Source organism: Lethenteron reissneri, chromosome 54 (genome assembly GCF_015708825.2).
Source record: "Lethenteron reissneri isolate LAM-NWPU_2019-01 chromosome 54, ASM1570882v1, whole genome shotgun sequence".
NCBI classification, from domain to species: domain Eukaryota; kingdom Metazoa; phylum Chordata; class Hyperoartia; order Petromyzontiformes; family Petromyzontidae; genus Lethenteron; species Lethenteron reissneri.
In genome coordinates, this window is record NC_083832.1 from 11,313,739 (window position 1) to 11,336,075 (window position 22,337).

The 22,337-nt window shown below is 45.6% G+C and overlaps 1 protein-coding gene across 2 annotated transcripts; it reads left to right on the forward strand.

Annotated features, from left to right (window-relative positions):
* Positions 1-1,823: 1,823 nt before the first annotated feature.
* Positions 1,824-16,414, forward strand: PRPF18 (pre-mRNA processing factor 18). Of its 2 annotated transcripts, XM_061574098.1 has the most exons (11): positions 1,824-1,960; positions 3,214-3,291; positions 4,090-4,113; positions 5,266-5,379; positions 6,923-7,036; positions 9,471-9,614; positions 10,812-10,880; positions 11,371-11,511; positions 12,749-12,820; positions 13,404-13,559; positions 15,516-16,414. In XM_061574098.1, exons 1-11 carry the CDS (start codon positions 1,895-1,897, stop codon positions 15,594-15,596), a joined length of 1,059 nt encoding a protein of 352 aa, XP_061430082.1. In that variant the 5' UTR covers positions 1,824-1,894; the 3' UTR covers positions 15,597-16,414. The 2 variants fall into 2 exon arrangements, with proteins under 2 accessions (XP_061430082.1, XP_061430083.1); XM_061574099.1 differs by lacking the exon at positions 4,090-4,113.
* Positions 16,415-22,337: the final 5,923 nt, after the last annotated feature.

Sequence of the window (22,337 nt, forward strand, 5' to 3'; positions counted from 1 at the left end):
CCGCCCACACTTGTTGGTGCACCGACCGTGATTGGTTCATTTGCGGGGACGCGTATGCGCGCATCCCATTGGCGGGTTCCCCGGTCACGAGGTGCGATGTCCGCGACCAACGGGCGGTGCTCTCGATGGGGGGAGGGGAGGGGTCAGAGGTTGAATGTTAATCGGTCGGTTAATGAGATTCGCCGATTAATTACTGATGGACATTAATTCTAGATTTGAAGCTTTCGTGACTGCAAGGATTCATATTCTTAGGTTTTTTCGGTAAAGTCACGTAGGTAAAACATTAAAATTAATTAAAAAAAATAAAATCACAACGTTTCGGAGGCAACACAAGCTTCCGTCTTTATTTTTTTATTAATTTTAATGTTTTATCTACGTGACTTTACCGAAAAAACCTAAGAATATGATGAACATTAGTTGGTGATCCATAAATAACGGTTTTTTGGGGGGTTAGATCGCGTAAATATGAACGTGTCTAAATTTCGATTTAAAGCTTTCGTGACTGCAGGGATTCATCTTCTTGGTTCTTTCGGTAAAGTCACGTAGAAGGGAAATAATAAAATAATATAAATTAAACATTATTTCCCTTCTACGTGACTTTACCGAAATAACCAAAAATATGAACGTGTCGTTAACCAAGTTGGTAAGGGTTGTCCCGTCAACAGAACGTGCCAATTCGTTATTCGTTCAACATCCCGGTGTGTGTCTAAACATGCGTTTAGAGGATTTGGCTGCTGCTATTGATGTCCACGTGATGAGCCACTTTGTTGGGCTACCATTTGTCGCCCAGGTCGCTTCTGAAAAAGAGCTACATAGCTCAGTGGGACTTACCTGGTAAAAACTAAAAAAAATCTTGAATATTTTATTACGGATATTATCAGAGCATGTTTGTTTGCATGTTCACCACAAGTACGTGTGGTTAATGCAGACTTGATTCCTTGCAAAATGGTTCTATTGGCGTTTGAACATCTTAACACCACCTGTTTTATGGCCAGAAAGGGTTAACCCTAACCTATATTTTTTAATACTTTGATACTAGCAAAAAAACTTCAAGCTGTGAATTGTTGGGGGCCACACTAAAGGCCACCGGGGCCACACTAAAGGCCACCGGGGCCACACTAAAGGTCACCGGGGCCACACTAAAGGTCACCGGGGGCCGCACTAAAGGTCACCGGGGGCCGCACTAATGGCCACCGGGGCCACACTAAAGGTCACCGGGGCCACACTAAAGGTCACCGGGGGCCACACTAAAGGCCACCGGGGTCGCACTAAAGGCCACCGGGGTCGCACTAAAGGCCACCGGGGCCGCACTAAAGGCCACCGGGGTCGCACTAAAGGTCACCGGGGCCAACCTAAAGGCCACCGGGGTCGCACTAAAGACCACCGGGGCCGCACTAAAGGTCACCGGGGCCACACTAAAGGCCACCGGGGTCGCACTAAAGGCCACCGGGGCCGCACTAAAGGTCACCGGGGGCCACACTAAATGCCTCTGGGGGCCGCACTAAAGGTCACCGGGGTGGCCCCCACTAAAGGCCACCGGGGGCCGCACTAAAGGTCACCGGGGGCCTCACTAAAGGTCACCGGGGGCCTCACTAAAGGCCACCGGGGGCCGCACTAAAGGTCACCGGGGGCCGCACTAAAGGTCACCGGGGGCCTCACTAAAGGTCACCGGGGTCCCACACTAAAGGCCACCGGGGGCCGCCAGTGGCCCGAAGAACGCTGCAATTCCAGGCATGGGTTTTGCTCGACTGCCCTCTGCTGTTGGAGAGATTTGCGGCCCTCTCCCTGTGAGTGACTTTGCCCCTCCACCGACATCCACGCAGACCCCGGATGTGGCTGCCCCGGATGTGGCTGCCCCCACGCACGCGCTGGAGGCTTCTGGGAAGCTCTCGTGATGGACTTTCTGAAAGCGGAGATAGTGAGGAAAAGGAAACTTATTGAGGATAAAAATCTCGTGGAGGTAACCCGCTCCCCCTCGTGCGATTGTTAACAACTAACACCGAGTTACACGTCTTGTCGTTGTTTGAGCTGTTAAAGTGTCAATCGTATTATTAAAGACGGCGTCACGCAAGGGGCCTAACGCCGCAGGCTTCTCTCGAATGTTAAGTCGCGACCGATTTTAATATTTTACCGCATTTAGTAATTTAGCAACAACAAAATAACGCGCGTGTGTTTGTGTGTGCGTGTTATAAAGTCGTGTTCGTTTCAATCGGAACGAAAGCTACGCACGCGTTAACTGTATGGTGTTCTACAGTACTGTACAGATGTGAGTTACATTTATTAGTTAAGCCACTAAAATACTGGACAGCAATCATTTGGCTCAACCACCTCGATGGGAAATGTGACTTTGATGTGTCGGATGTAAAATGTTTGAAGACGGAAGTTGAAAACGTGTTGCTTCAAACCCTTTATAAACATCTCCCAACGATAATAACAACAGCGGTACTGTACACGTTCAATATTCTAGTCGCCTGTTCAGAACATAGCATGGTGCGATTACCATAGACATCACTGGGTACAATATCTGTAGATTACACAAATAATAGTCAACAATTGTCACAGACAAGAATATAAGACAAATAGGCCGCCCTGGTTTCTTCTATGTGCTATGAAAGGCAAATTGTCCGTATTGTTACCGTCTGTCTCATAGTTTTGCGACGCAACGATCCATCTCGCTAGCTAGCACCAGCAACACCGGCAGATTTCATCTCTCAATCTCATAAGTGGACGATCGTACGAGCTCACTGCGCGCGTCTCCTTGAGAGAGGCCCGCATGGCGACTGTGTCCATGCCGCCAACACTGGTGGTGGGCCACGTTGTAGCCTGGGCGCCTCTTCAATGGAGCAAGAGTTAGAACCACACGAACTCCCTCGCCTGCAGCTACTCTCGGGGCTGGCAGGCCTCGACATTGGCATTGGGCTCTTGAACATGTGGGCAATGTGCAAGATTAGAACAGGAGTGCACGTACTCAACACTGGGTTCTTCTTTTAGCTGTCATGCTGTTGTATGTTTCGACAAGCTCTCATCCCATCTTAAGACATGTCCAGCCCAAGCCCAATTCAAAACTGCTGTCCCCTAACTTGCATATTTTCCGTATTATCTCAGTGTAAATACAAGTATTCACCGATCCATGCTTCTTTGCGCACTTTTCAGATGTATATATCTGTTTACATTGTACGTAAAAATCTCCTTGTGTGTTTTTTTGTTAACCAGGGAAACAAAAGGTACTTCAAGCGAGGTGACTTGGCAAAGAAAGAAGAGGAGGCATACTATGAGAGATGCGGCCTCAAGGTATGATGACCCTAATAATTCTTGATTCTTCCAATGCTTACAATTCTGCATCTTGTCAATTGGAGTACTCGTGGGCTTATGTGAAAGAAAACACAAGCTGACCGGACAGTCTATTAAGGGAGCCTCTATTTTGCTAGTGCATGGTTCTTCAACTAGTGGACCTGTCAGCCACATGTGGCCTGTGAAAGCTCTTGGAGTGGCCCGCCAAGATATATGGTTCACTAAGACAGAGATACAGATTAGTGCAATGAGAGTGAGACTAAACATCATAACTTATATATTTCACACTATGATGTCAAGTGGCCTGCTAGCTCATGCTAATTTTATCATGTGGCCCAACATAATATATTGTGAAATTACCCTGTGTTAGAGGATTCCACTGTGCAAGGGAATGTGCCCACAGAAACCCACATTAAAATATACACGTGCTTTCTAAACATCCCGATGTGGATTGAGAGTTATATTTGTTATTGAAATGCTGTATTGAAAGTATCTAATTGAGATTGTGGCCCAAGAACTATGCATATCCTGCTTATTGATATTGGTAAACTATGTGGTAATTTTCATTTTAAAATTTGTTTTGGAAATGTACTTTAAGTGAAAAAAAAATGTAAGTGTCCTCAGATGGATGGATAGACCAGTGGACATAATATTTCCACAACAGCAAATATAAAGGCCACTGATCCCTTTCAGAATTTCAATATGTTATTGCATATTTTGCTTTTACTTGACACCTTTTGGTAGAGATGTGGAAGCGGTGACTTGTAACTGCCAAGTGTGTTGATGTTGTGCCAACAGAGGGCTTCTCACAAGGCTGCCGAGGTATGGTAGCAGACCTCAGGCTGCTTATACAATTGGTTTTTATTTTATTCCTTTCCACTTGCTACAAATTCCTTTAACCAGTTACATGCCAGTTTGTTCTGTCAAATAGCCTTTGGATGGTTTGATAGTGTTTTTTTGTAAAGGCATGAAACTGTTTGAAGTAATTTTGTAGTTGCTTGCAGGAAAACATTTGCGATATTTATTCTGGCTGTTTTGGTTTGCAAGCTGTGTTTCTCGTTTTTTATTTTCATGATATCACATCTATGCTTTACGTTTAAGGAATGAATCTTATTATTTCTAGATTTGGCTGGCAGTTTCTACTTTCTCTTGTTTTAAAAAGAGAGCAGGAACTTCCATTCAAACAACTTCTATCGCGCGATGTGATTCGCACGCATGGACCATACAATAAGATTCCGGTGCAGAGAAGTAAGGAATGTTTAAGATGGTAATGTTGGTTGGCTTATTCAATATTTTTTAAATGTGAGTAAACTCCGTGTGTAAGGCTGTTCCACAAATGTATTGTAATATATAACTTATTTTCTGCTTGAAATTCATGTTTTGCATTAAACCATGTTCTTTTCTCACAATCGTTTATCTTGGGAACAATTTTAAATTACTATCAAATAATTTGCTTTGCTCAAAGGCTCAAATGTGAATGGGCAGTTCCACAAATGAGAAACCAACCTCACAGTTATAATTTAACAATCATATTATTCTTGAAGGTAATTGTAGAAAATGTGGCTTAACTTTAGGAATGAGACAATCGCGTACACAAAACTGAATGCACCATCCAACCTCCTTTCTGTCTTGAGTGCATCCGTCACCTTTATATTTTATGAGCATTTCCCCATTATCCAGAAAGGTGGACAATTCATTTTTTTATTGAATTGCAATCCTAAATTTTGGACATGGAATGCCACAGTAAAAGAGCCACATTGTGTTTTAATTATTTAATACCTCTGTCTTGAAAGTGTCTGAAATTGTGGAACTGCCCTGCTGCCACCGCCAAATAAAACCACAAATCGTCATATCAGTAAGTTTCACAATCTAGTTGCGGCTTTCTTACGGCAAAATTTACCAAATATAAGTTAAGGAGCTGATTACGAGAGAGATTGTAAAATAAACTAATACCATGGGTGCAATGTGTAACAGAAACAACCCCAGATGATGCCCAGTCAGCAGGAGGAGAAGGAGATTGCCACGAGCAGCATGATGGACATGGAGCTCATGGGGGAGAAGCTGCCTATGACGCTGAGCCGACAGGAGGTGCGTATTGACAGCGTGATGGTAGATTCTTTGTCATCAGCCAGTAACATCCCGCTGCTCGCCAAAGGCTCTCCTCACTTCCATTCCTTCTTTGGTCACTCCTGGCCGGTAGGGGACTCTGAACTCTTTGATGTCAACTCACCTTTTGTCTTACGCTGCCTTACTCTGCTTATTTTGCCATTCTGTCGGTCTCCACTCTGCAGTTACTTTTGTCCAGGTCGTGTCAGTTTTTGTTCACGATGCGCGCTGCCCATTTCCATTTGATTTATTTGCTTTGACAACAGCGTCGGTCACCTTTATTAATTTTTTGTCATAATATACCTTTGTTTATAACCAGATATAAAAAAAAACATGGAAACCCAGCAGTCTCTCAACCATGATTCTCATAATCCCATCATGACAACAAATACAAATGTAAATAATCATTTCAAAATAATGTTTTAATCATAATGACTACACATCTTAAACATGGCATGTATTCAATCTTGATTTGAAGCTTTCGTGACTGCAGGAATTCATACTCTCTGGTTCTTTCGGTAAAGTCTCGTCCCTGCAGGCCACAAACCCTCCCCCCTCTCCCCTGTGAACTCCAACAGCCAAACTCCTTCCCCCCCCTTCCCTCTCCCCTCCCGTGCCTATATAAAGCCACAACAGCAGATCATTTTTTTATCACCTGAAGACGGACGCTTGTGTTGCGACCAAAACGTCGTGTTTTATTTAATTTTATTTTATTCTATCTACGTGACTTTACCGAAAGAAGCAGAGAGTATGGCATGTATTGTTTCTGCACTACAAAATACACAAAAAACCGTGCCCATCGCTGGATGCTGACAACACGTGAACTGGGACCCGCGATGGACTGTGTCGGAGACAACATGGGGACAAGATGGCGCGCGTGTTCTTCCACGGCAGCGTCATCACGAGCATTGCAGCCACCATGCGTAGAGAAATCTCGCGGTCAACTGCTCATGATTGAGCCACAGGAGCACGATCGGCGAACAATACTTCAATAAATTTTATGCGAATGGTCAAATCCGCAATGGGAAAACCCACGATAGGCAAGTTTTTGGCGTAATACACTTAATTTTGTGGAAGCGGGAGGGGAGGGAAGCCTGGATAAAACAAATACAGGTATTGCAAAAGATATACGAATTAAGTGATAAAAACATGTTCTTTTACCTACATAGAACGGGTGTGAAGACGTAGAATGTGGTCATTATTCCACATGGAAATGCACTGAACAAAGTACATATAATTTAACCTGGGGAAAATGTAACAATTCTGAAAGTTATTCTTATAATGCCAAAATCGCACGTTTACATTTATTTGTCGACGTTTGCAGCATTGGGTCAGTGACCCGTGACGAGTGAGGAGAAGCGGCTGACAGTGGAACCAGCACCTCCGAATAATATTTATTCGTTTGTAATCCACCACCCGGATAATCGCGACCACAGGTAATTGGATAGCCAACAACTGTGCGTGATTACTATTCTTGTGCGCGATTACTATTCTTGTGCGTGCTGTGCAAACGCTCTCTCCGCAGGTCATCAAGCGACTGCGAGAGCGGGCAGAGCCAATCCGGCTCTTCGGCGAGAGCGACTATGACGCGTTTCAGCGGCTGCGCAAGATCGAGATCCTCGCGCCCGAAGTTAACAAAGTACGTGAACCCGTGTTCTATATAAGCTATAAACGTTTTATTTCATCTGGTAAGGTCCACTGAGCTATGCAGCTGTTTTTCAGAAGCGACATGGCTATCACAAATGATAGCTCAACGAAGTGGCTTATGATGTGGGCATTTATTCCAGCCAAATACTCTAAATGCATGTTGATTCTAATTGTGGAGGGAAAAATCAGAGGACCTGGAGAAAAATACAATCACGGGGAGAACATGGAAACTCCAAAATATACAGGCGCCATGGTCGGAATCGAACTCACGACCTCTTGTATAACAAGCGAGGTAGTTAGCGTCTCGCCACCCGTGGTTAAACCGGGTTCCCACTGGCAGTGGGTTGACGAAAAACCCCATAGTTACATTTGGTTTCGTCACTTAATTTGGCTGAATTTCAGCTCTGAGAATTCAATGTTAAATTTTATTGGCATTCGGTGATCACTTTCTGCAAGGTGTGTTATTCAAAGTGGGTGACAAAGTGATTTATTAAAGAAATTTCATGAGTTGTTTGCAAAGTCATCTAATGGGGGCGTTCTCTGACACAAGGTGATGCTCTGGTAGCTGCTTAGTTCTGATAGCGCAGCTTTACTGATGACATCGCTAGCACATTTGGTTGAGATTTGGGGCAAAAACTAAATAAAATCCATCAAAATATTTATTGCAACTTATTTTCCATTTAAATAGCATTGTACTTTTACATACAATGAAATGTTTGCGTGTAGTGTTCACTTTTACTCAGTGACTTTAGTTATAGTTTTATTTTTGCCACTTCTACAATTGTGCTCTTGGGTCTTTTGTTATGAGACGGTTTTAAGTTTTCACAGAGTGGTGCGTCGTCCCGTGGAAACAGATTTCACAGATCTTTTGATCTCAACTCAATGAAAATAATTGTTATAACGTAAAGCGCTTTTGTCAATCCACTGCTAGTTGAAGGCCTCTCCACAACGTGCCGAGATGTGAACTACCTCGCTGTGGTATAGGTCGTGGGCTCGATCCCGACCCTGATGCCTGTTTTTTTGGAGTTTCCGTGTTCTTGTGGTCGTGTGGATTTTTCTCCAGGTCGTTCGGGTTTTCTCTCTACATTTAGAAAAATGCGTTTGAGTATTTGACTGCTTTAAATGTACACGTGATAAGCCACTTCATTTGGCTATATTTTGTGGCCAGGTCTCTTGTGGAAAATAACTCTATAGCGCAGTGGGCCTTACCCCGCTAAAACAGTTGTGAGGGTTGTTTGAGCGTACTTCATTCTGGCCAATGCTGGGTTGGTGATAGGGAGGCCCAGAACGGTGTAAATATAAATCGCCACCGATGTTTAGCCGTGGCCTGGCATTTTTATAACACACTGTTGTCAACCAACGACACCAACATTTTCTTGACTTTACCGAAAGACCCGTAGAATATGTATTCCTGCAGTCATGAAAGCTTTAAGTCAAGATTTTCTCCACCCACCACTGACACTGCTGTACCTCATCATTCCAGTAAGGGGGCGCATGTCCCCCATGCGCAGGCCTTGTGGTGGGAAACGTTTGTCACGTGACCAACGAACCAGCCAGCCACTGCACTTTACGACTCTTTGCGGATACGTACATGGGCAGCCCTTTTTGTTAATCCACTGCTGGATGAGGACTTCCCCCACACTGCGGATTGTGGGAGTTGTTCGACAGTGCTTGCACCACGCTGGTCGCTGTGGGTTGGTGAATGTTGGGTAGCACGCACGTGGACACGTAGAAGTGCAGTACCACAATGGGTTTTGCTCCACTGCCTTCTGCCACCCACCACCTAGTTCTTCAGCCTATAACACCTGTTACACATGTCAGGACAATCATCCAGAGTATTATCAACTCTGCTTAGATTCAGAGAATTTGACTAAATTGAATGCATTCTGGGTACTTTATTCACATGCAGAAGATGTTATTCATAAGCACATCTGGTGTTTACGGCATACCGATAGCTGAAAAGTCATCACGAAGGCGTGAGGGTAATAACTAATGCGTCAGAAATACACAAAGATGACTTGTTCACCAAATAATTAAAATAACGCTTTCGTCGCAGTCAGCCGAATTGCTACATGTTTGAACTATCCTTATGTTGTTGCACATAGAAGAAGAAAAACTGATGATGCAGGCAGTGATGAGAAGGAAACTGGCACCGATTTGGACACATGTAGGATGGACAGGTAAATTAAAAGTGTTGTTATGCCGCTAAATGGAAAGAACCAGAAAGAGAGGAAGACCTAACAGCGAATGGTTTCACGACGACATGAAAGAGATTGGTGCCAGAAAGATGTGCGCTATTTGAGCATGACAAAATGTGCAGTGGACACCTGTCCATGGATTGTGATGATGATTTGTCTTTGCTGACATTCTCGTCAAGCCCACGGCCGGTCCAATCGCCCGGTGTTCTTTCCACCTCTGCGGTGCAGGGTTTGAGAAACGACTTGAAGACAGCCATGGACAAGATCGACCTGCAGTACCTCAACGAGTTGGCGGCCGGGCAGGAGACGGAGGAGGAAGGTCAGAACGACCTCAAGGTGCAGGAGGAGAACACCACCATCGAAGAGCTGCAGGTGAGTGTCGAGGTGGCTGGTGGTGGATTGCGTTTCACATGCCTCATCTTGGTTCTGAATTTGTGATGGAAAACTGAATTCATAAGTTGGTATACTTGCCAGCCACAGTGTACGCCCGTTTAAATATGAGGCCATCTTAACAGTTTAACGACCTGGTAATTTGGAGTTTGTTGACACACAGGTGTGATTGTGAGCGTGACATGGCCTTGCTCGTGTGACATGGCCTTGCATTGAAAACAACATAGATTTGTCCAACAAGACAATTGGACAAATCTGGATAACTCTACAACTCGTGCATGTTTTATTATGCTTGTTTATGCAGGAAAGCCCTACTGAGCCTCATGACTCTTTGTCAGGAGGATCTTGCTAAGTTTTCGCAGTCGGGGTGGGGGGAATGGCGATGATTGTTCTGTATATTCCTCTTGAGTAATTTGCAGGAAGTTATCTATTTTGTGCAAATCTAGACGACAATGCCAGCACACAGGGGCCCCTCACCGTGCATGAACGTTGTCACGGCCTAAACAAATTAAACTTCACCTTAACGTCCGCTGTGAAGCAGATGGCACGTATTTGTACGGTTTGATGCACCCGCGATATTAATTACTCACTTGTTTCCAGCCCGCATGTGCTTTTCTGTCTGAGTTTCCCATAATTTTCAACAGCAATAAATAGAATTGGTCTACGAGTTATCTTTGCCGGCACAAAATGTGTTAGAAGCTGTTACGATGAATTTTGGATAGTAAATTATAAAAGGAACAGACAAGGCTGTTTGACCATGTAAAAATTTAATTGCATTTTTTCCCATCAGCCTGTGGAGCCTTATTAAAACCCAGTGTCCATAAACATTAGATTTTTTATGTTTTTTCATTTTCCAACATTGCAAAAAAAATACAGTAGTCGGGAAGGCCAATAGACTGATGGACCAAAAAGTTTATTTTCATTTTAACATCAGAAAAGCCAAACTTATCTCTCCTGTTAATGTGTAGCAATGTCGTTATAAAAATATGCAAACTGTCTCTCAATTTACTCTGGTTATACAACAACCCTCCGCCATTGTTCACAAGAGAGAATGTCTTCATAACGACATTGTGGGTGAGAGTTTAAGAATGTGGCCATGTTTATAACGCACGCTTTGCATGCATGAACTTGAGTAAGGACGCTGACTGCGGTGCTACTTTCAATGTCGTTTTCTAACAGGAATTGGGGAAAACTCTGGGCACAGAAAACGACCACCAGGACATGGACCTGATTCTGAAAGTCTTAAAGGTATGTCATTGAGACAAAATGTTTGGGCACACCAACAGCCACACGTCTCAAATTAGATATCCCTATACCACGATGGCAATGTTATATATTTTCTCATGCATAAATATCAAACACAAGCGTGTAACTGTTCTGTATTTCCCTCTAGCTGTTTGGTGAATTGTGATGATATGGGATCATGAACAGCTTTAGAAACCAATTCTTATTTGTCTCGTTTATGTCGTCTCATTTGTTCTATTGGTATTTACACTGTCCTGTTTGTTTTGTCTGTCCTGCACGTTCTGTCTATATTATATCTGTACCGTTTTGTTTAGGACCGTAGCATAGACCCGTTAGAATGGGTGCTACGTACGGTGCGAAAGAAGTTCAACATGCATGCATACATGCATAGATGCAATAGAATATGAGTTCGGTAATGGGTGTCGCCGCGCTGCGTTTTGCTGCCCGCTGCCCCTTAACCCTCTCTGCCTGCCGGGGGGGGGGGGGGGTACAGTTCCTGCTGGGCAGCTGGGCTAAGGAGCTGAACAGCCGTGAGGAGCACGTGAAGAGAGGCGTGGCGGGGAAGCTGGCCAGCGCCACGCACAGCCAGACCGAGGCCTACCTGCAGCCGCTCTTTCGCAAGCTCCGCAAAAAGGTTGACCGCTGCCCTGCAGCCCTGGCCTCGCCTGAACTGGCCAGGCCCACCCCCCCACCCCCCCCACCCCCCGCCCCCCACCACACACTCGAGCGCGTGGCAGCGTGAATCGACGCCGTTTTTATCTTCTCGGTTTTATTTGAAACGCCAAAATAAATCGTCTGGTCAACATTACAAGCCAGGGAATGCAAAATGAGCAAGTGAACCCCCAAATATTTATTTAGGCAATCACCATACGCTTTAGATATAGTTTTACAGTTTTTCATTCAAGTTACATTTTGATAAGATCATTTATAAGACGGGTGCTGGGGGGGGGTGTTCATGTTAGAGACATTTAATTCATGAATTCAGCAGCAATGGGTGTTTCATGTTCAATATAAAAAAAGAGTGGGGGATACTTTTTTTTTACTTGGAACTCTTCACTGCGGTAGTTTTGGGCAAGTTGGAATAACGCCATCGAACAGAATTCCAGCAACAGCAATGATGACAACAGCCGATGGCAACATTTGTCAATTGAGTTGCGCAATGCTTCATACGGCTGCACTGCATTGCCCTTTTGGGTCTTCCCCTTGAGCGTGTTCTGTGTTCTGACAGCTAATGCCGTCACTGCTCTCGCCACGAGGTCATTGTTCCTCTTAGCGACGTCTTTCCCCGACTCGGTGTGCGCTTTGTTGGTCACTGTAATGTGAGGTTCGCGAGCTGCAAGGACGGTTGCCTTTTGAATTATTAATGTGACACACGCCTCTGTTGTGGTTTGTGTACGTGCATGTGTGTGTGCTCGTGTGTGTGCTCATGTGTATGGGGAGCGGTGGTGTTGCGGTTAGCGCGCTGCGCTCTGAACCCGGCCACCCGAGTTCGATCCCCACTCGCATCCAACGCCAGTGACGATTATCATAACCGGTCCTGGGCCTCCCTTAGGTCGACTCAGCCTCAAATTAGTACCTGGTGCGATGTGTAAACAGCAGCACTGTGGAGACAAAGGTGACTGGGTGTGGTTTGGCTCCCCACCCCATCGTGAAGGCACTGGAGCTATGCAGTTTTAAATTTAGATTGAAAATTAATTTTTGTATAATTGCTTTTTGTGTTTAGTATGTTGCCCTTCCCCCGCACTCCCGATGAGCACGGTTGGCTACGTACAGTGTGAAGGAAGTTCAACATACAGGTGCTTGCTAATGGCACTTGCCCCAAAATTATGTTAATGATTTATGGGGGAATCTTTGTCTTTGTGTGTGTGAAGAATCTGTCATCAGACATCAAGGAGTACCTCACGGACATCACCAAGTTTGTGCTGCAGAGGGAGTATGTGAAGGTAATCCCGAGACACGGACCCCACAGTTCTGTTTCCCTGAGGACAAGGGAGTCTGCAGCACGAAGGGCCGGGAGAAAGGAGAATGAGCGACCTCCAACTGAGCGGCGACAGTTAACCGGGGAATTTGATAGAAAGCCTTGGTTGATGGAGCTGAGAGTACGTGGAGGGGAGTAGTGTTAGATGAGAGGGGAGCGGTACGAAAGTGCGTGGTGGGGAGTAGATAGCGATCAGAAGGGAGAGGTCGCAGATTGCCTGGGGAAGAGTTAGAGAGGAGTAGAGTCAGGTTAGCATCTATTTATACTGGAGGAATCTGATGAGCTCTAAAGTTATTTTGCACAGATGTCCAGTAGATGACCAGATGAGAGGGGAGAGGTCGACAGGGGTGATTCCATGGAGGATCTTAAAAAAAAGTGAGTGCAATCTCAAAATGATCCAGGGTCAGAGCATCGGTGCGATGTGGTCTCCTGTTACAGGTGCCGCATTCTCATCGCCACACCCACCTCCGGCTGCAAACTTAAACCTTCCTGCGCGCGCGTCCCCCTAACGTTGTTTCCTTCGGTGGGTGGTGGGGGGGCCCTGGCAGGCCAACGATGTGTACCTGCAGATGGCCATTGGCAACGCCCCATGGCCCATCGGGGTCACCATGGTGGGCATCCACGCCCGCACGGGTCGCGAGAAGATCTTCTCGAAGCACGTGGCGCACGTCCTCAACGACGAGACGCAGCGCAAGTACATCCAGGTGAGCGCGACGGCACCCACGGTCGCACGTTCGCCTGTAGCCCGCTCGCGCGTAGCCCACGCCCAGAACGGACGACAACGTCATTGTGAATTCGGTTTATGATAAAGTTGGTCGTAACTCTGGCATTGGGTGCTGTAAAGTTACAAAAATGTTACGAGTGGCATTGACCGTTTATAGACATCCCACCGATTAATAATGAAACTGTTTCTCCTTCAACGGGTGACTGAATTATTGTGAAAGCGATGGCTCCATGTCTTAGAGGAGACTCAAATCTGTAAATGACGATAAAGCCCCATCATAGCAGAATCGCAGCGCAAGCCGGAAAACCATACGTGTCGAACAACACACAGAAATGTGTAAAAAGTGCAATCTTTATGCATCATGATAAAACCATCGGCGGTTCCTGAATAAGTGCACTGTGGGCCTCTTGTCTGTTCATAGTTCATCAGATTGTGAGTCGATGTGACTAACTGATAGCAGCAGTGAAGCCACGATAGTCGGTCACATTTGCTCAAATGTATTGATGACCTCAGAATAGGACCACAATGCACGTGTTCAGGAAATGCTCATCGTTTTTTTTTGCATAATGCACAGATACTGTGTGTTTTGTACACATTTTTGCGTGTTGTTTTAATCTTCGAGGACAGTTTTGAAAGATTTAGCATATTTATTGAGACTCATGGGAGACATCAGAATCAGATCATTTATACTGGAGGAGGAATCCGATGAGCTATAAAGCGTTTTTTTCACAGATGTCCAGTCGGGGCGGGTCATAACATTACAAACAAATCACTTAAAGATATACATATAAAACTAAACTATGTTTTATCTTCCCAGGTAAAGCCCACTGACATGGAACGGGTCCGAAAGAAAATGTTGTTTGGCCATATTGCATCCCTATTATTTTAATGACTTATCTATAAATGAATCGCCCTGTATTCACACACAATGCATGCATGCTCGCGTAAGCCTCGTTTTATCACCAAGCGAGCGCCAATATTCATGCCTTGCAAGACAGATCTGGGGCACAAATAAAGAAGGCAGGATGCACGTAACGCATTGCATAAAGAGGAATATCTCAATCGTAAATAACCGACAAAAGTGAGATTAAAGCGCCATTATCGAAAGCAATAAAACTTTAAGTACAAAGTAAACAACAATCTTACGGCCTTATTTGTTTAACGAATGAGGTGCAACGGATCAGTGCAAGGTTCCAGCACCGGCCACCCACGACATTAAGTGAGCGTCGTTGCACAGTCCACGGCACAAGCACCCTGGGAGATGGCCTTTATCGCCATGGTAGCGAGACGTTAACTATCTGGCCTGGTTTACGGGATGTCATGGGTTATATCCCGACTCTGATACCTGTATATTTGGATTTTGCATCTCTCTCCCCGTGGTCACATGGATGTTTCTCCTGTGTCTTCCGGTTTTCCCTCCAAATTTAGAAATGTGCATTTAGAGTATTTGGCTGCTATAAAGTTCCACGTTCCATTTCGTTGAGCTATCATTTGTGGCCGGTCGCTTCTGAAAAAGAGCTATGCAGCTCAGTGGGCCTTACCTGCTAATTAAAGAATGCTTAGTTTAATCCCGCACCACGTGGATTATGGCCGATGACAAAGAATGCATTCTTGCGACTGGTAACGGACGTCGCCTGCTTTCTCTGTCGGCTTTTACGTCACACCTCGTGTGGGGCACATTACTCGGTGCGTCTGCAGCTCCGACATCTTACATCATCGGGGAGGCGGGGGGTGCCCTGCCGTAGGGAGGGTAGATCCAGAGGAGACGGAGCAAAGAAATGGGTTCGTGCGCACTCCGCTGGTCGATTATCACATCCCAGGATCGCGAAAGATTGCAGAGGCCTTCGTCCGGCAGCGGATCGATCCTGGCCGATGATGACGGACTGTGTTTTGCGAGCAGCCGATCGACGTCGTTGCGATTGTCTCTCTTCCACAGGGGCTGAAGAGGCTGATGACCGTGTGCCAGAGGAATTTTCCCACCGACCCCTCCAAGTGTGTGGAGTACAAGGCTCTCTGAACAGATGCCAGCCTCTCCATCCAAATCTCCCACCCCCCCCCCACCTTCTCTTGTAAATGTACCCGACCGCATTACCGTATTTATTGTAAATGTATCCGGCCGCGTTACCGTATTTCTGTTGGATGGCGGCCACCCGCCCTCGAGAGCGCGCGGCGAGATGCCCACCACCCGGATTGGCTACGGGAGCTCGCGCTGCGTGAACACATTAAAACTCTCCGGCGGGGAGGAGGAGGTTACCAAAGCTCGGTCTATTTCTGGTCACTTCCCTTTTTTTTTTTTGCAAAATAAAAAAGGGAATGAAGAGATGGCCATAGTGTGCTTGGGAGAGAGACGGGGTAAATGTAACGCGCGCTGATAAGGTAAGGAGTCTTAAAACATCTGTAGGATGTAGGTGTATTGTGCACGTATGAGGCGTTTCCGTGGTTCAAGCCCACTCGCTCACAGCGATTTGATGAATCGTCACGGTTTCGAGGTTGTGCTTGGTCGCATTTGATGTTTTTTTCTTTGTGCCAGTCTCCCTCGCTCCATCAGCCTGCATGTAACGCGACGAGCAAATCATTTTATTAACGTTTCTCACCATTGTCATCAAAATGTTTGTAAACCTTTTTGTATATGATTGTTAATAGTTTCACGCTCATCTGTGCACGTGCTGTGAGTGTAATCGATTTTTGTCAATTGGTGAATCTTTTCACGTGTGACATGCGTGTGCGCATTACACATGTACACACGCGCACACACGTGTAAAGTCTTGGGCTTTCCCAAGAAATAACTACCAGGATGTGACTGCACACGTCTTGAATAAAAACACTTGGAAAATTCGTCAGTAACACTGTGTGGCCTTAAACGTAAAAGTATGTAATAGGTGACGTTTCGGGTAATGATCCACCTTCATGGCACACGTCTTGAACAGACAGGTGGCTGTGGGCTTGAATCGTCCGATGGCTAACGTACCAATGCATCGCACGTCAACGCACACGCTGCAGTACGCTTCTCAACGCTTGTGGTGCTGTGATAGGTGCTTGCTAAAACACGTCCTGAATTCACCACTGGGTGGGATAGATGCATTTAAACAAAAACATCTTGAGTAGAAATATTTAACTTGCATTGATTTAGATTGCAAACTAAATTAACCTTTTCACCAGTTATGCAACGAGCCTTTGGCCTTCAAGGAAAAGATACTGAAATGTAAACTGTTGGTATATTTTGGTATAAATGTAGTTAAACGTGTTTAATAAATGAAGAAATTTGGAGATATCGAGTACGTATTGTAAATACTATGGCAAGTTCGGCATTTAACGTGTCCAATAAAACAAGAGGTTGCTTAGTGTTGTTCCAGGTTGGTGTTGATAACTTAGTAGTTTTTGTTCGTGCACGCACGCTCGCTCAACACGAGGAGGCAAAATGCGTTCATCGTTTCTGTCGTGCGAGCGTGAGAATGTCCGTGGCCACACCCGTGGCTATTGTCTCGTGTGCGCGCGGAGGCGCAGAAAAATTCACCCACTCCACGATTTGAGGAATGTGTTACCACTGTCTCACCCTCGCACCTCCGGTTAGCATACGGTGCGAAAGAAGTTCAACGTACACGAGGAAGGGGGCGCCACGGTGGCGAGATGTTAACGACCTCGCCTGGAATACAGGAGGTCGTAGGTTCGATCCCGACCCTGACGCTGTATATTTGACATGTTCTCCCTGTGGTCGCGTGGATTTTTCTGCGGGTGCCTTAGGCTTTTCCCTCTACGTTTCTAAACATGCGTTTAAGAGTATTTGGCTGATATACATTTACACGTGATAAGCCACTTGAGCTATCATTTGTGGCCAGGTCGATTCTTAAAACGAGATACATACCTCAGTGAGCCTTACCTGGTAACAGAAAAATATATAGAGACTTGGGGGGGGGGGGGGGTATTGCACTCATTCGCTAACTGGTCCAAAACCATCAACTCTGTCCACGCTTGAGGGCCCGTGTTTAAATCACGGGGCTTGAACTCGGCAACCTCGGTGGTGACCGGGCTGGCCGCTTCCCACGGAGACGAGTTCAGAGTGCGAAGAGAAAGTTTCCTTTCTAACGAAACCAGTTTGACTAAAACCATTTCGGAAATTGTTGAAAATTGTCACCCACTTGGCAATGGCAGCTCAAGGCGTGTTTGGTCAATCGCGGATTCGTTCCACCGATTTGTTTGGTCGTGCAGTTTGGCACGAAGGGTTTCCAAATCGCCGTGGGGGTGGTGAACGGCGAGTTGCGCGTCGGTTGCGACGTGGCACAGTGAACCCTACAAGGGAAGGTCTTTGTGCGAGTTTGTGTACCCCAACGTGTCCTTGGAGAGCAATAAGTGGGGCCAAATCTTAACAGCGAAGTTGACCAATAATGTTTTAACCAGGGCGGTGTCGTTTTATTAACTTCCAGTATATGAAGCAATTGTCGATTTGTGTATATATATAAGTTGTGATAAAGACTAAGAATGATCTGTATAAATTATGGACACAGCTTCCTGACCCATGAGCTCTGCCTTGAGACCGGGGTCATGCAGCGAGTTATTACATCGGGGCATTACATTCTGCCCTCTCTCTGAGTGTGTATTTGTGTTTGTGCTGACGTTATAGTTAAGTGGTGTTGACGTGTTGAGCACCTCAGGCGTCATTGGCAATGAAGTAATCAGCTCAAGTGATACAGCAATTTATCCCATTTATATTGCTGCTGGATGAACACCCTCCCCATGCCGCGTTGATCGTGGGTGTTGCTTGGCCATACCTCGCCACGCCGGTCGCTCCGGGCTGGCGGTGGTGGCTGGTCAGGAACGCTCCCGAATGATCACTCGCCACTGATGTTAGCCGCGCCCGGAGACGGTGGGGACCTCCGATCGCCAAGTGCCCAACCCACGATGCCGCCGCTGCTTAACAGATCCATCCACATTCGCGCCCACCCCACGATTATATCACCAGTGCGCCGCGGCGTTCTCGCAGACCTCGTCCAATTTCACCGTCTTTTATTTAACAAGCGAGCATTCGACACCTCCGATTAGCACGCGTGGCTACGTACGGCGCGAAAGAAGTTCAACATACAGTGCGGCAAAGACGTTTGCGATTTTTTTTGTGTGTGTGTCTTGCCGGCGCCAGAAAGACTTGTTTCTGCTCATCGCTCGGGGCGGTTCGGGAGTCGCAGAGAAGCGAGCTTTCACAATGCCGTCGAGCGGGGGGTGGGTGTTCGTCTATTTAGCCTGTGGTGAAAATAGTGGCTTCCCTCCCCCAACCCCTACTTGCTGAGCCAAGCAAGCGTCTCTCATTAAGGTCACGACAACAATTATTGGAGCCATGGGGGTGGTGCTGTTGCTAGGCGCAGCCGTTCAAAGGGAGGGGGAAAAACCAGGGCCAGGTGTGGTCACGTGGCCAGGTGTGGTCACGTGGCCAGGTGTGGTCACGTGGCCAGGTGTGGTCACGTGGCCAGGTGTGGTCACGTGGCACGGCTGTGTGCCTCTTCTCTCGTCGTCGTCTTCGTCGCAGCGGCCCCCCGTGCCAAAGCGCGTGCCACTGATCCGTCTCGCCGCAGCTGTTGAGCGCGCAGGCGGTGCAGCTGCGCCAGTGACCGGCGGGAGTGATTCCATACACACATACACACATACACACATACACACACATACACACATACACACATACACACACACACATACACACACACACATACACACATACACACATACACACATACACACATACACACATACACACATACAAACATACACACATACACACATACACACATACACACATACACATACACACATACACACACATACACACATACACACATACACACGATGATCGTGAAATTCAATTGACGGCTTTTGGCCTTGATATCAGAAATTTGCGCTGTTTTTTTTCCTGCACAATGATTCTCTCATTCGTGCTTTCATAGCTGTCAACCCATACGATGTTTGACTCCGTGTTCTTGTGCAGCGAAATTGAGTTTTCAGGTCCATAGGGCGTACAGCCGTTTCAATGCGGGAACACAATGTGTACGTCTGTTTGTTTGTGTTTCTCCCTTGTGATGGCACTTTGTAGGGTGAACGTTGAGATGTATAAGGGCACGGGGTAACCAATAATGTCTGATACTCTTAGGTTTTTTCGGTAAAGTCACGTAGGTAAAACATAAATGATAAAATAAATAATAAAAATAATAGAAAAAATAATAGAAATAAGTGATTTATTATGTTATTTATATATTTTTTTCTATTATTTTTATTATTTATTTTATAATTAATTTTTTTACCTACGTGACTTTACCGAAAAAACCTAAGAGTATGAATTCTTGCAGTCACGAAAGCTTCAAATCAAGATATAATGTCTGAATTGGTCAGTAATAAGGTAGGACACTGACCAGGGGTTGACAGGTGTGAGATTCTCGTTACCAAGCCCCTGTTGGACCAAAGTAAACACACACAGACACACGTATTGCCCTGTGTTGCAGGCAAAGTAAACACAATAAATCAAGTGTAAGGTGGGCACCCTGACTTTTGGACTTTGCTTGACATTTACAAGAGGAATGACGTTACGTTGTTAATTATTTGCAACCGTTACAAAGACTTTCAATTGTTCATTATCGCCAAAGCCTGTACAATAATATAAAGCGGTTTAAAAGTAAGAGTTTTTTCCGTCGCGCATTCAAGACGTGACGCGAGTGTGAGATGTAGTCACGGCACTTGTGACGACAGTGCTGTGAGAAGAGCACAGCAACACGATCACAAGTTCGTCGCCTGCGCACTCTGAGCACTGCCAACCCCACTCAGCCAAAAGGTCGAAGGGGCAATGTTAAGAGATAGGGAACCGGTTACAATAGAAAGTCTATGGGGCAATGTTAAGAGATAGGGAACCGGTTCCCATAGAAAGTCTATGGGGCAATGTTAAGAGATAGGGAACCGGTTACAATAGAAAGTCTATGGGGCAATGTTAAGAGATAGGGAACCGGTTACAATAGAAAGTCTATGGGGCAATGTTAAGAGATAGGGAACCGGTTCCCATAGAAAGTCTATGGGGCAATGTTAAGAGATAGGGAGCCGGTTCCTACAGAGAGTCTATGGAGCAATGTTAAGAGATAGGAAGCCGGTTCCAACAGAAAGTCTATGGGGCAATGTTAAGAGATAGGGAACCGGTTCCAATAGAAAGTCGATGGGGCAATGTTAAGAGATAGGGAACCGGTTACAATAGAAAGTCTATGGGGCAATGTTAAGAGATAGAGAACCGGTTACAATAGAAAGTCTATGGGGCAATGTTAAGAGATAGGGAACCGGTTCCAATAGAAAGTCTATGGGGCAATGTTAAGAGATAGGGAACCGGTTCCTATAGAAAGTCTATGGGGCAATGTTAAGAGATAGGGAACCGGTTACAATAGAAAGTCTATGGGGCAATGTTAAGAGATAGAGAACCGGTTACAATAGAAAGTCTATGGGGCAATGTTAAGAGATAGGGAACCGGTTACAATAGAAAGTCTATGGGGCAATGTTAAGAGATAGGGAACCGGTTACAATAGAAAGTCTATGGGGCAATGTTAAGAGATAGGGAACCGGTTACAATAGAAAGTCTATGGGGCAATGTTAAGAGATAGGGAACCGGTTACAATAGAAAGTCTATGGGGCAATGTTAAGAGATAGAGAACCGGTTACAATAGAAAGTCTATGGGGCAATGTTAAGAGATAGGGAACCGGTTACAATAGAAAGTCTATGGGGCAATGTTAAGAGATAGGGAACCGGTTACAATAGAAAGTCTATGGGGCAATGTTAAGAGCTAGGGAACCGGTTCCAATAGAAAGTCTATGGGGCAATGTTAAGAGATAGGGAACCGGTTACAATAGAAAGTCTATGGGGCAATGTTAAGAGATAGGGAACCGGTTACAATAGAAAGTCTATGGGGCAATGTTAAGAGATAGAGAACCGGTTACAATAGAAAGTCTATGGGGCAATGTTAAGAGATAGGGAACCGGTTACAATAGAAAGTCTATGGGGCAATGTTAAGAGATAGAACCGGTTCCAATAGAAAGTCTATGGGGCAATGTTAAGAGATAAGGGAACCGGTTACAATAGAAAGTCTATGGGGCAATGTTAAGAGATAGAGAACCGGTTACAATAGAAAGTCTATCTGGGGCAATGTTAAGAGATAGGGAACCGGTTCCAATAGAAAGTCTATGGGGCAATGTTAAGAGATAGAGAACCGGTTACAATAGAAAGTCTATGGGGCAATGTTAAGAGATAGGGAACCGGTTCCAATAGAAAGTCTATGGGGCAATGTTAAGAGATAGGGAACCGGTTCCAATAGAAAGTCGATGGGGCAATGTTAAGAGATAGAGAAACGGTTCCAATAGAAAGTCTATGGGGCAATGTTAAGAGAAGGGAACCGGTACAATAGAAAGTCTATGGGGCAATGTTAAGAGATAGAGAACCGGTTCCAATAGAAAGTCTATGGGGCAATGTTAAGAGATAAGATAGGGAACCGGTTACAATAGAAAGTCTATGGGGCAATGTTAAGAGATAGGGAACCGTTCCATAGAAGTCTATGGGGCAATGTTAAGAGATAGGGAACCGGTTACAATAGAAAGTCTATGGGGCAATGTTAAGAGATAGAGAACCGGTTCCAATAGAAAGTCTATGGGGCAATGTTAAGAGATAGGGAACCGGTTACAATAGAAAGTCTATGGGGCAATGTTAAGAGATAGGGAACCGGTTACAATAGAAAGTCTATGGGGCAATGTTAAG

Bases quoted from the DNA above. Each gene is read 5' to 3' on its own strand.
- PRPF18 (XM_061574098.1), top strand. From the start codon at position 1,895: ATGGACTTTCTGAAAGCGGAGATAGTGAGGAAAAGGAAACTTATTGAG. The intron at 11,512-12,748 runs GTTGACCGCTGC...GTGTGTGTGAAG, and splicing joins TTCGCAAGCTCCGCAAAAAG to AATCTGTCATCAGACATCAA. The intron at 12,821-13,403 runs GTAATCCCGAGA...GGGCCCTGGCAG, and splicing joins TGCAGAGGGAGTATGTGAAG to GCCAACGATGTGTACCTGCA.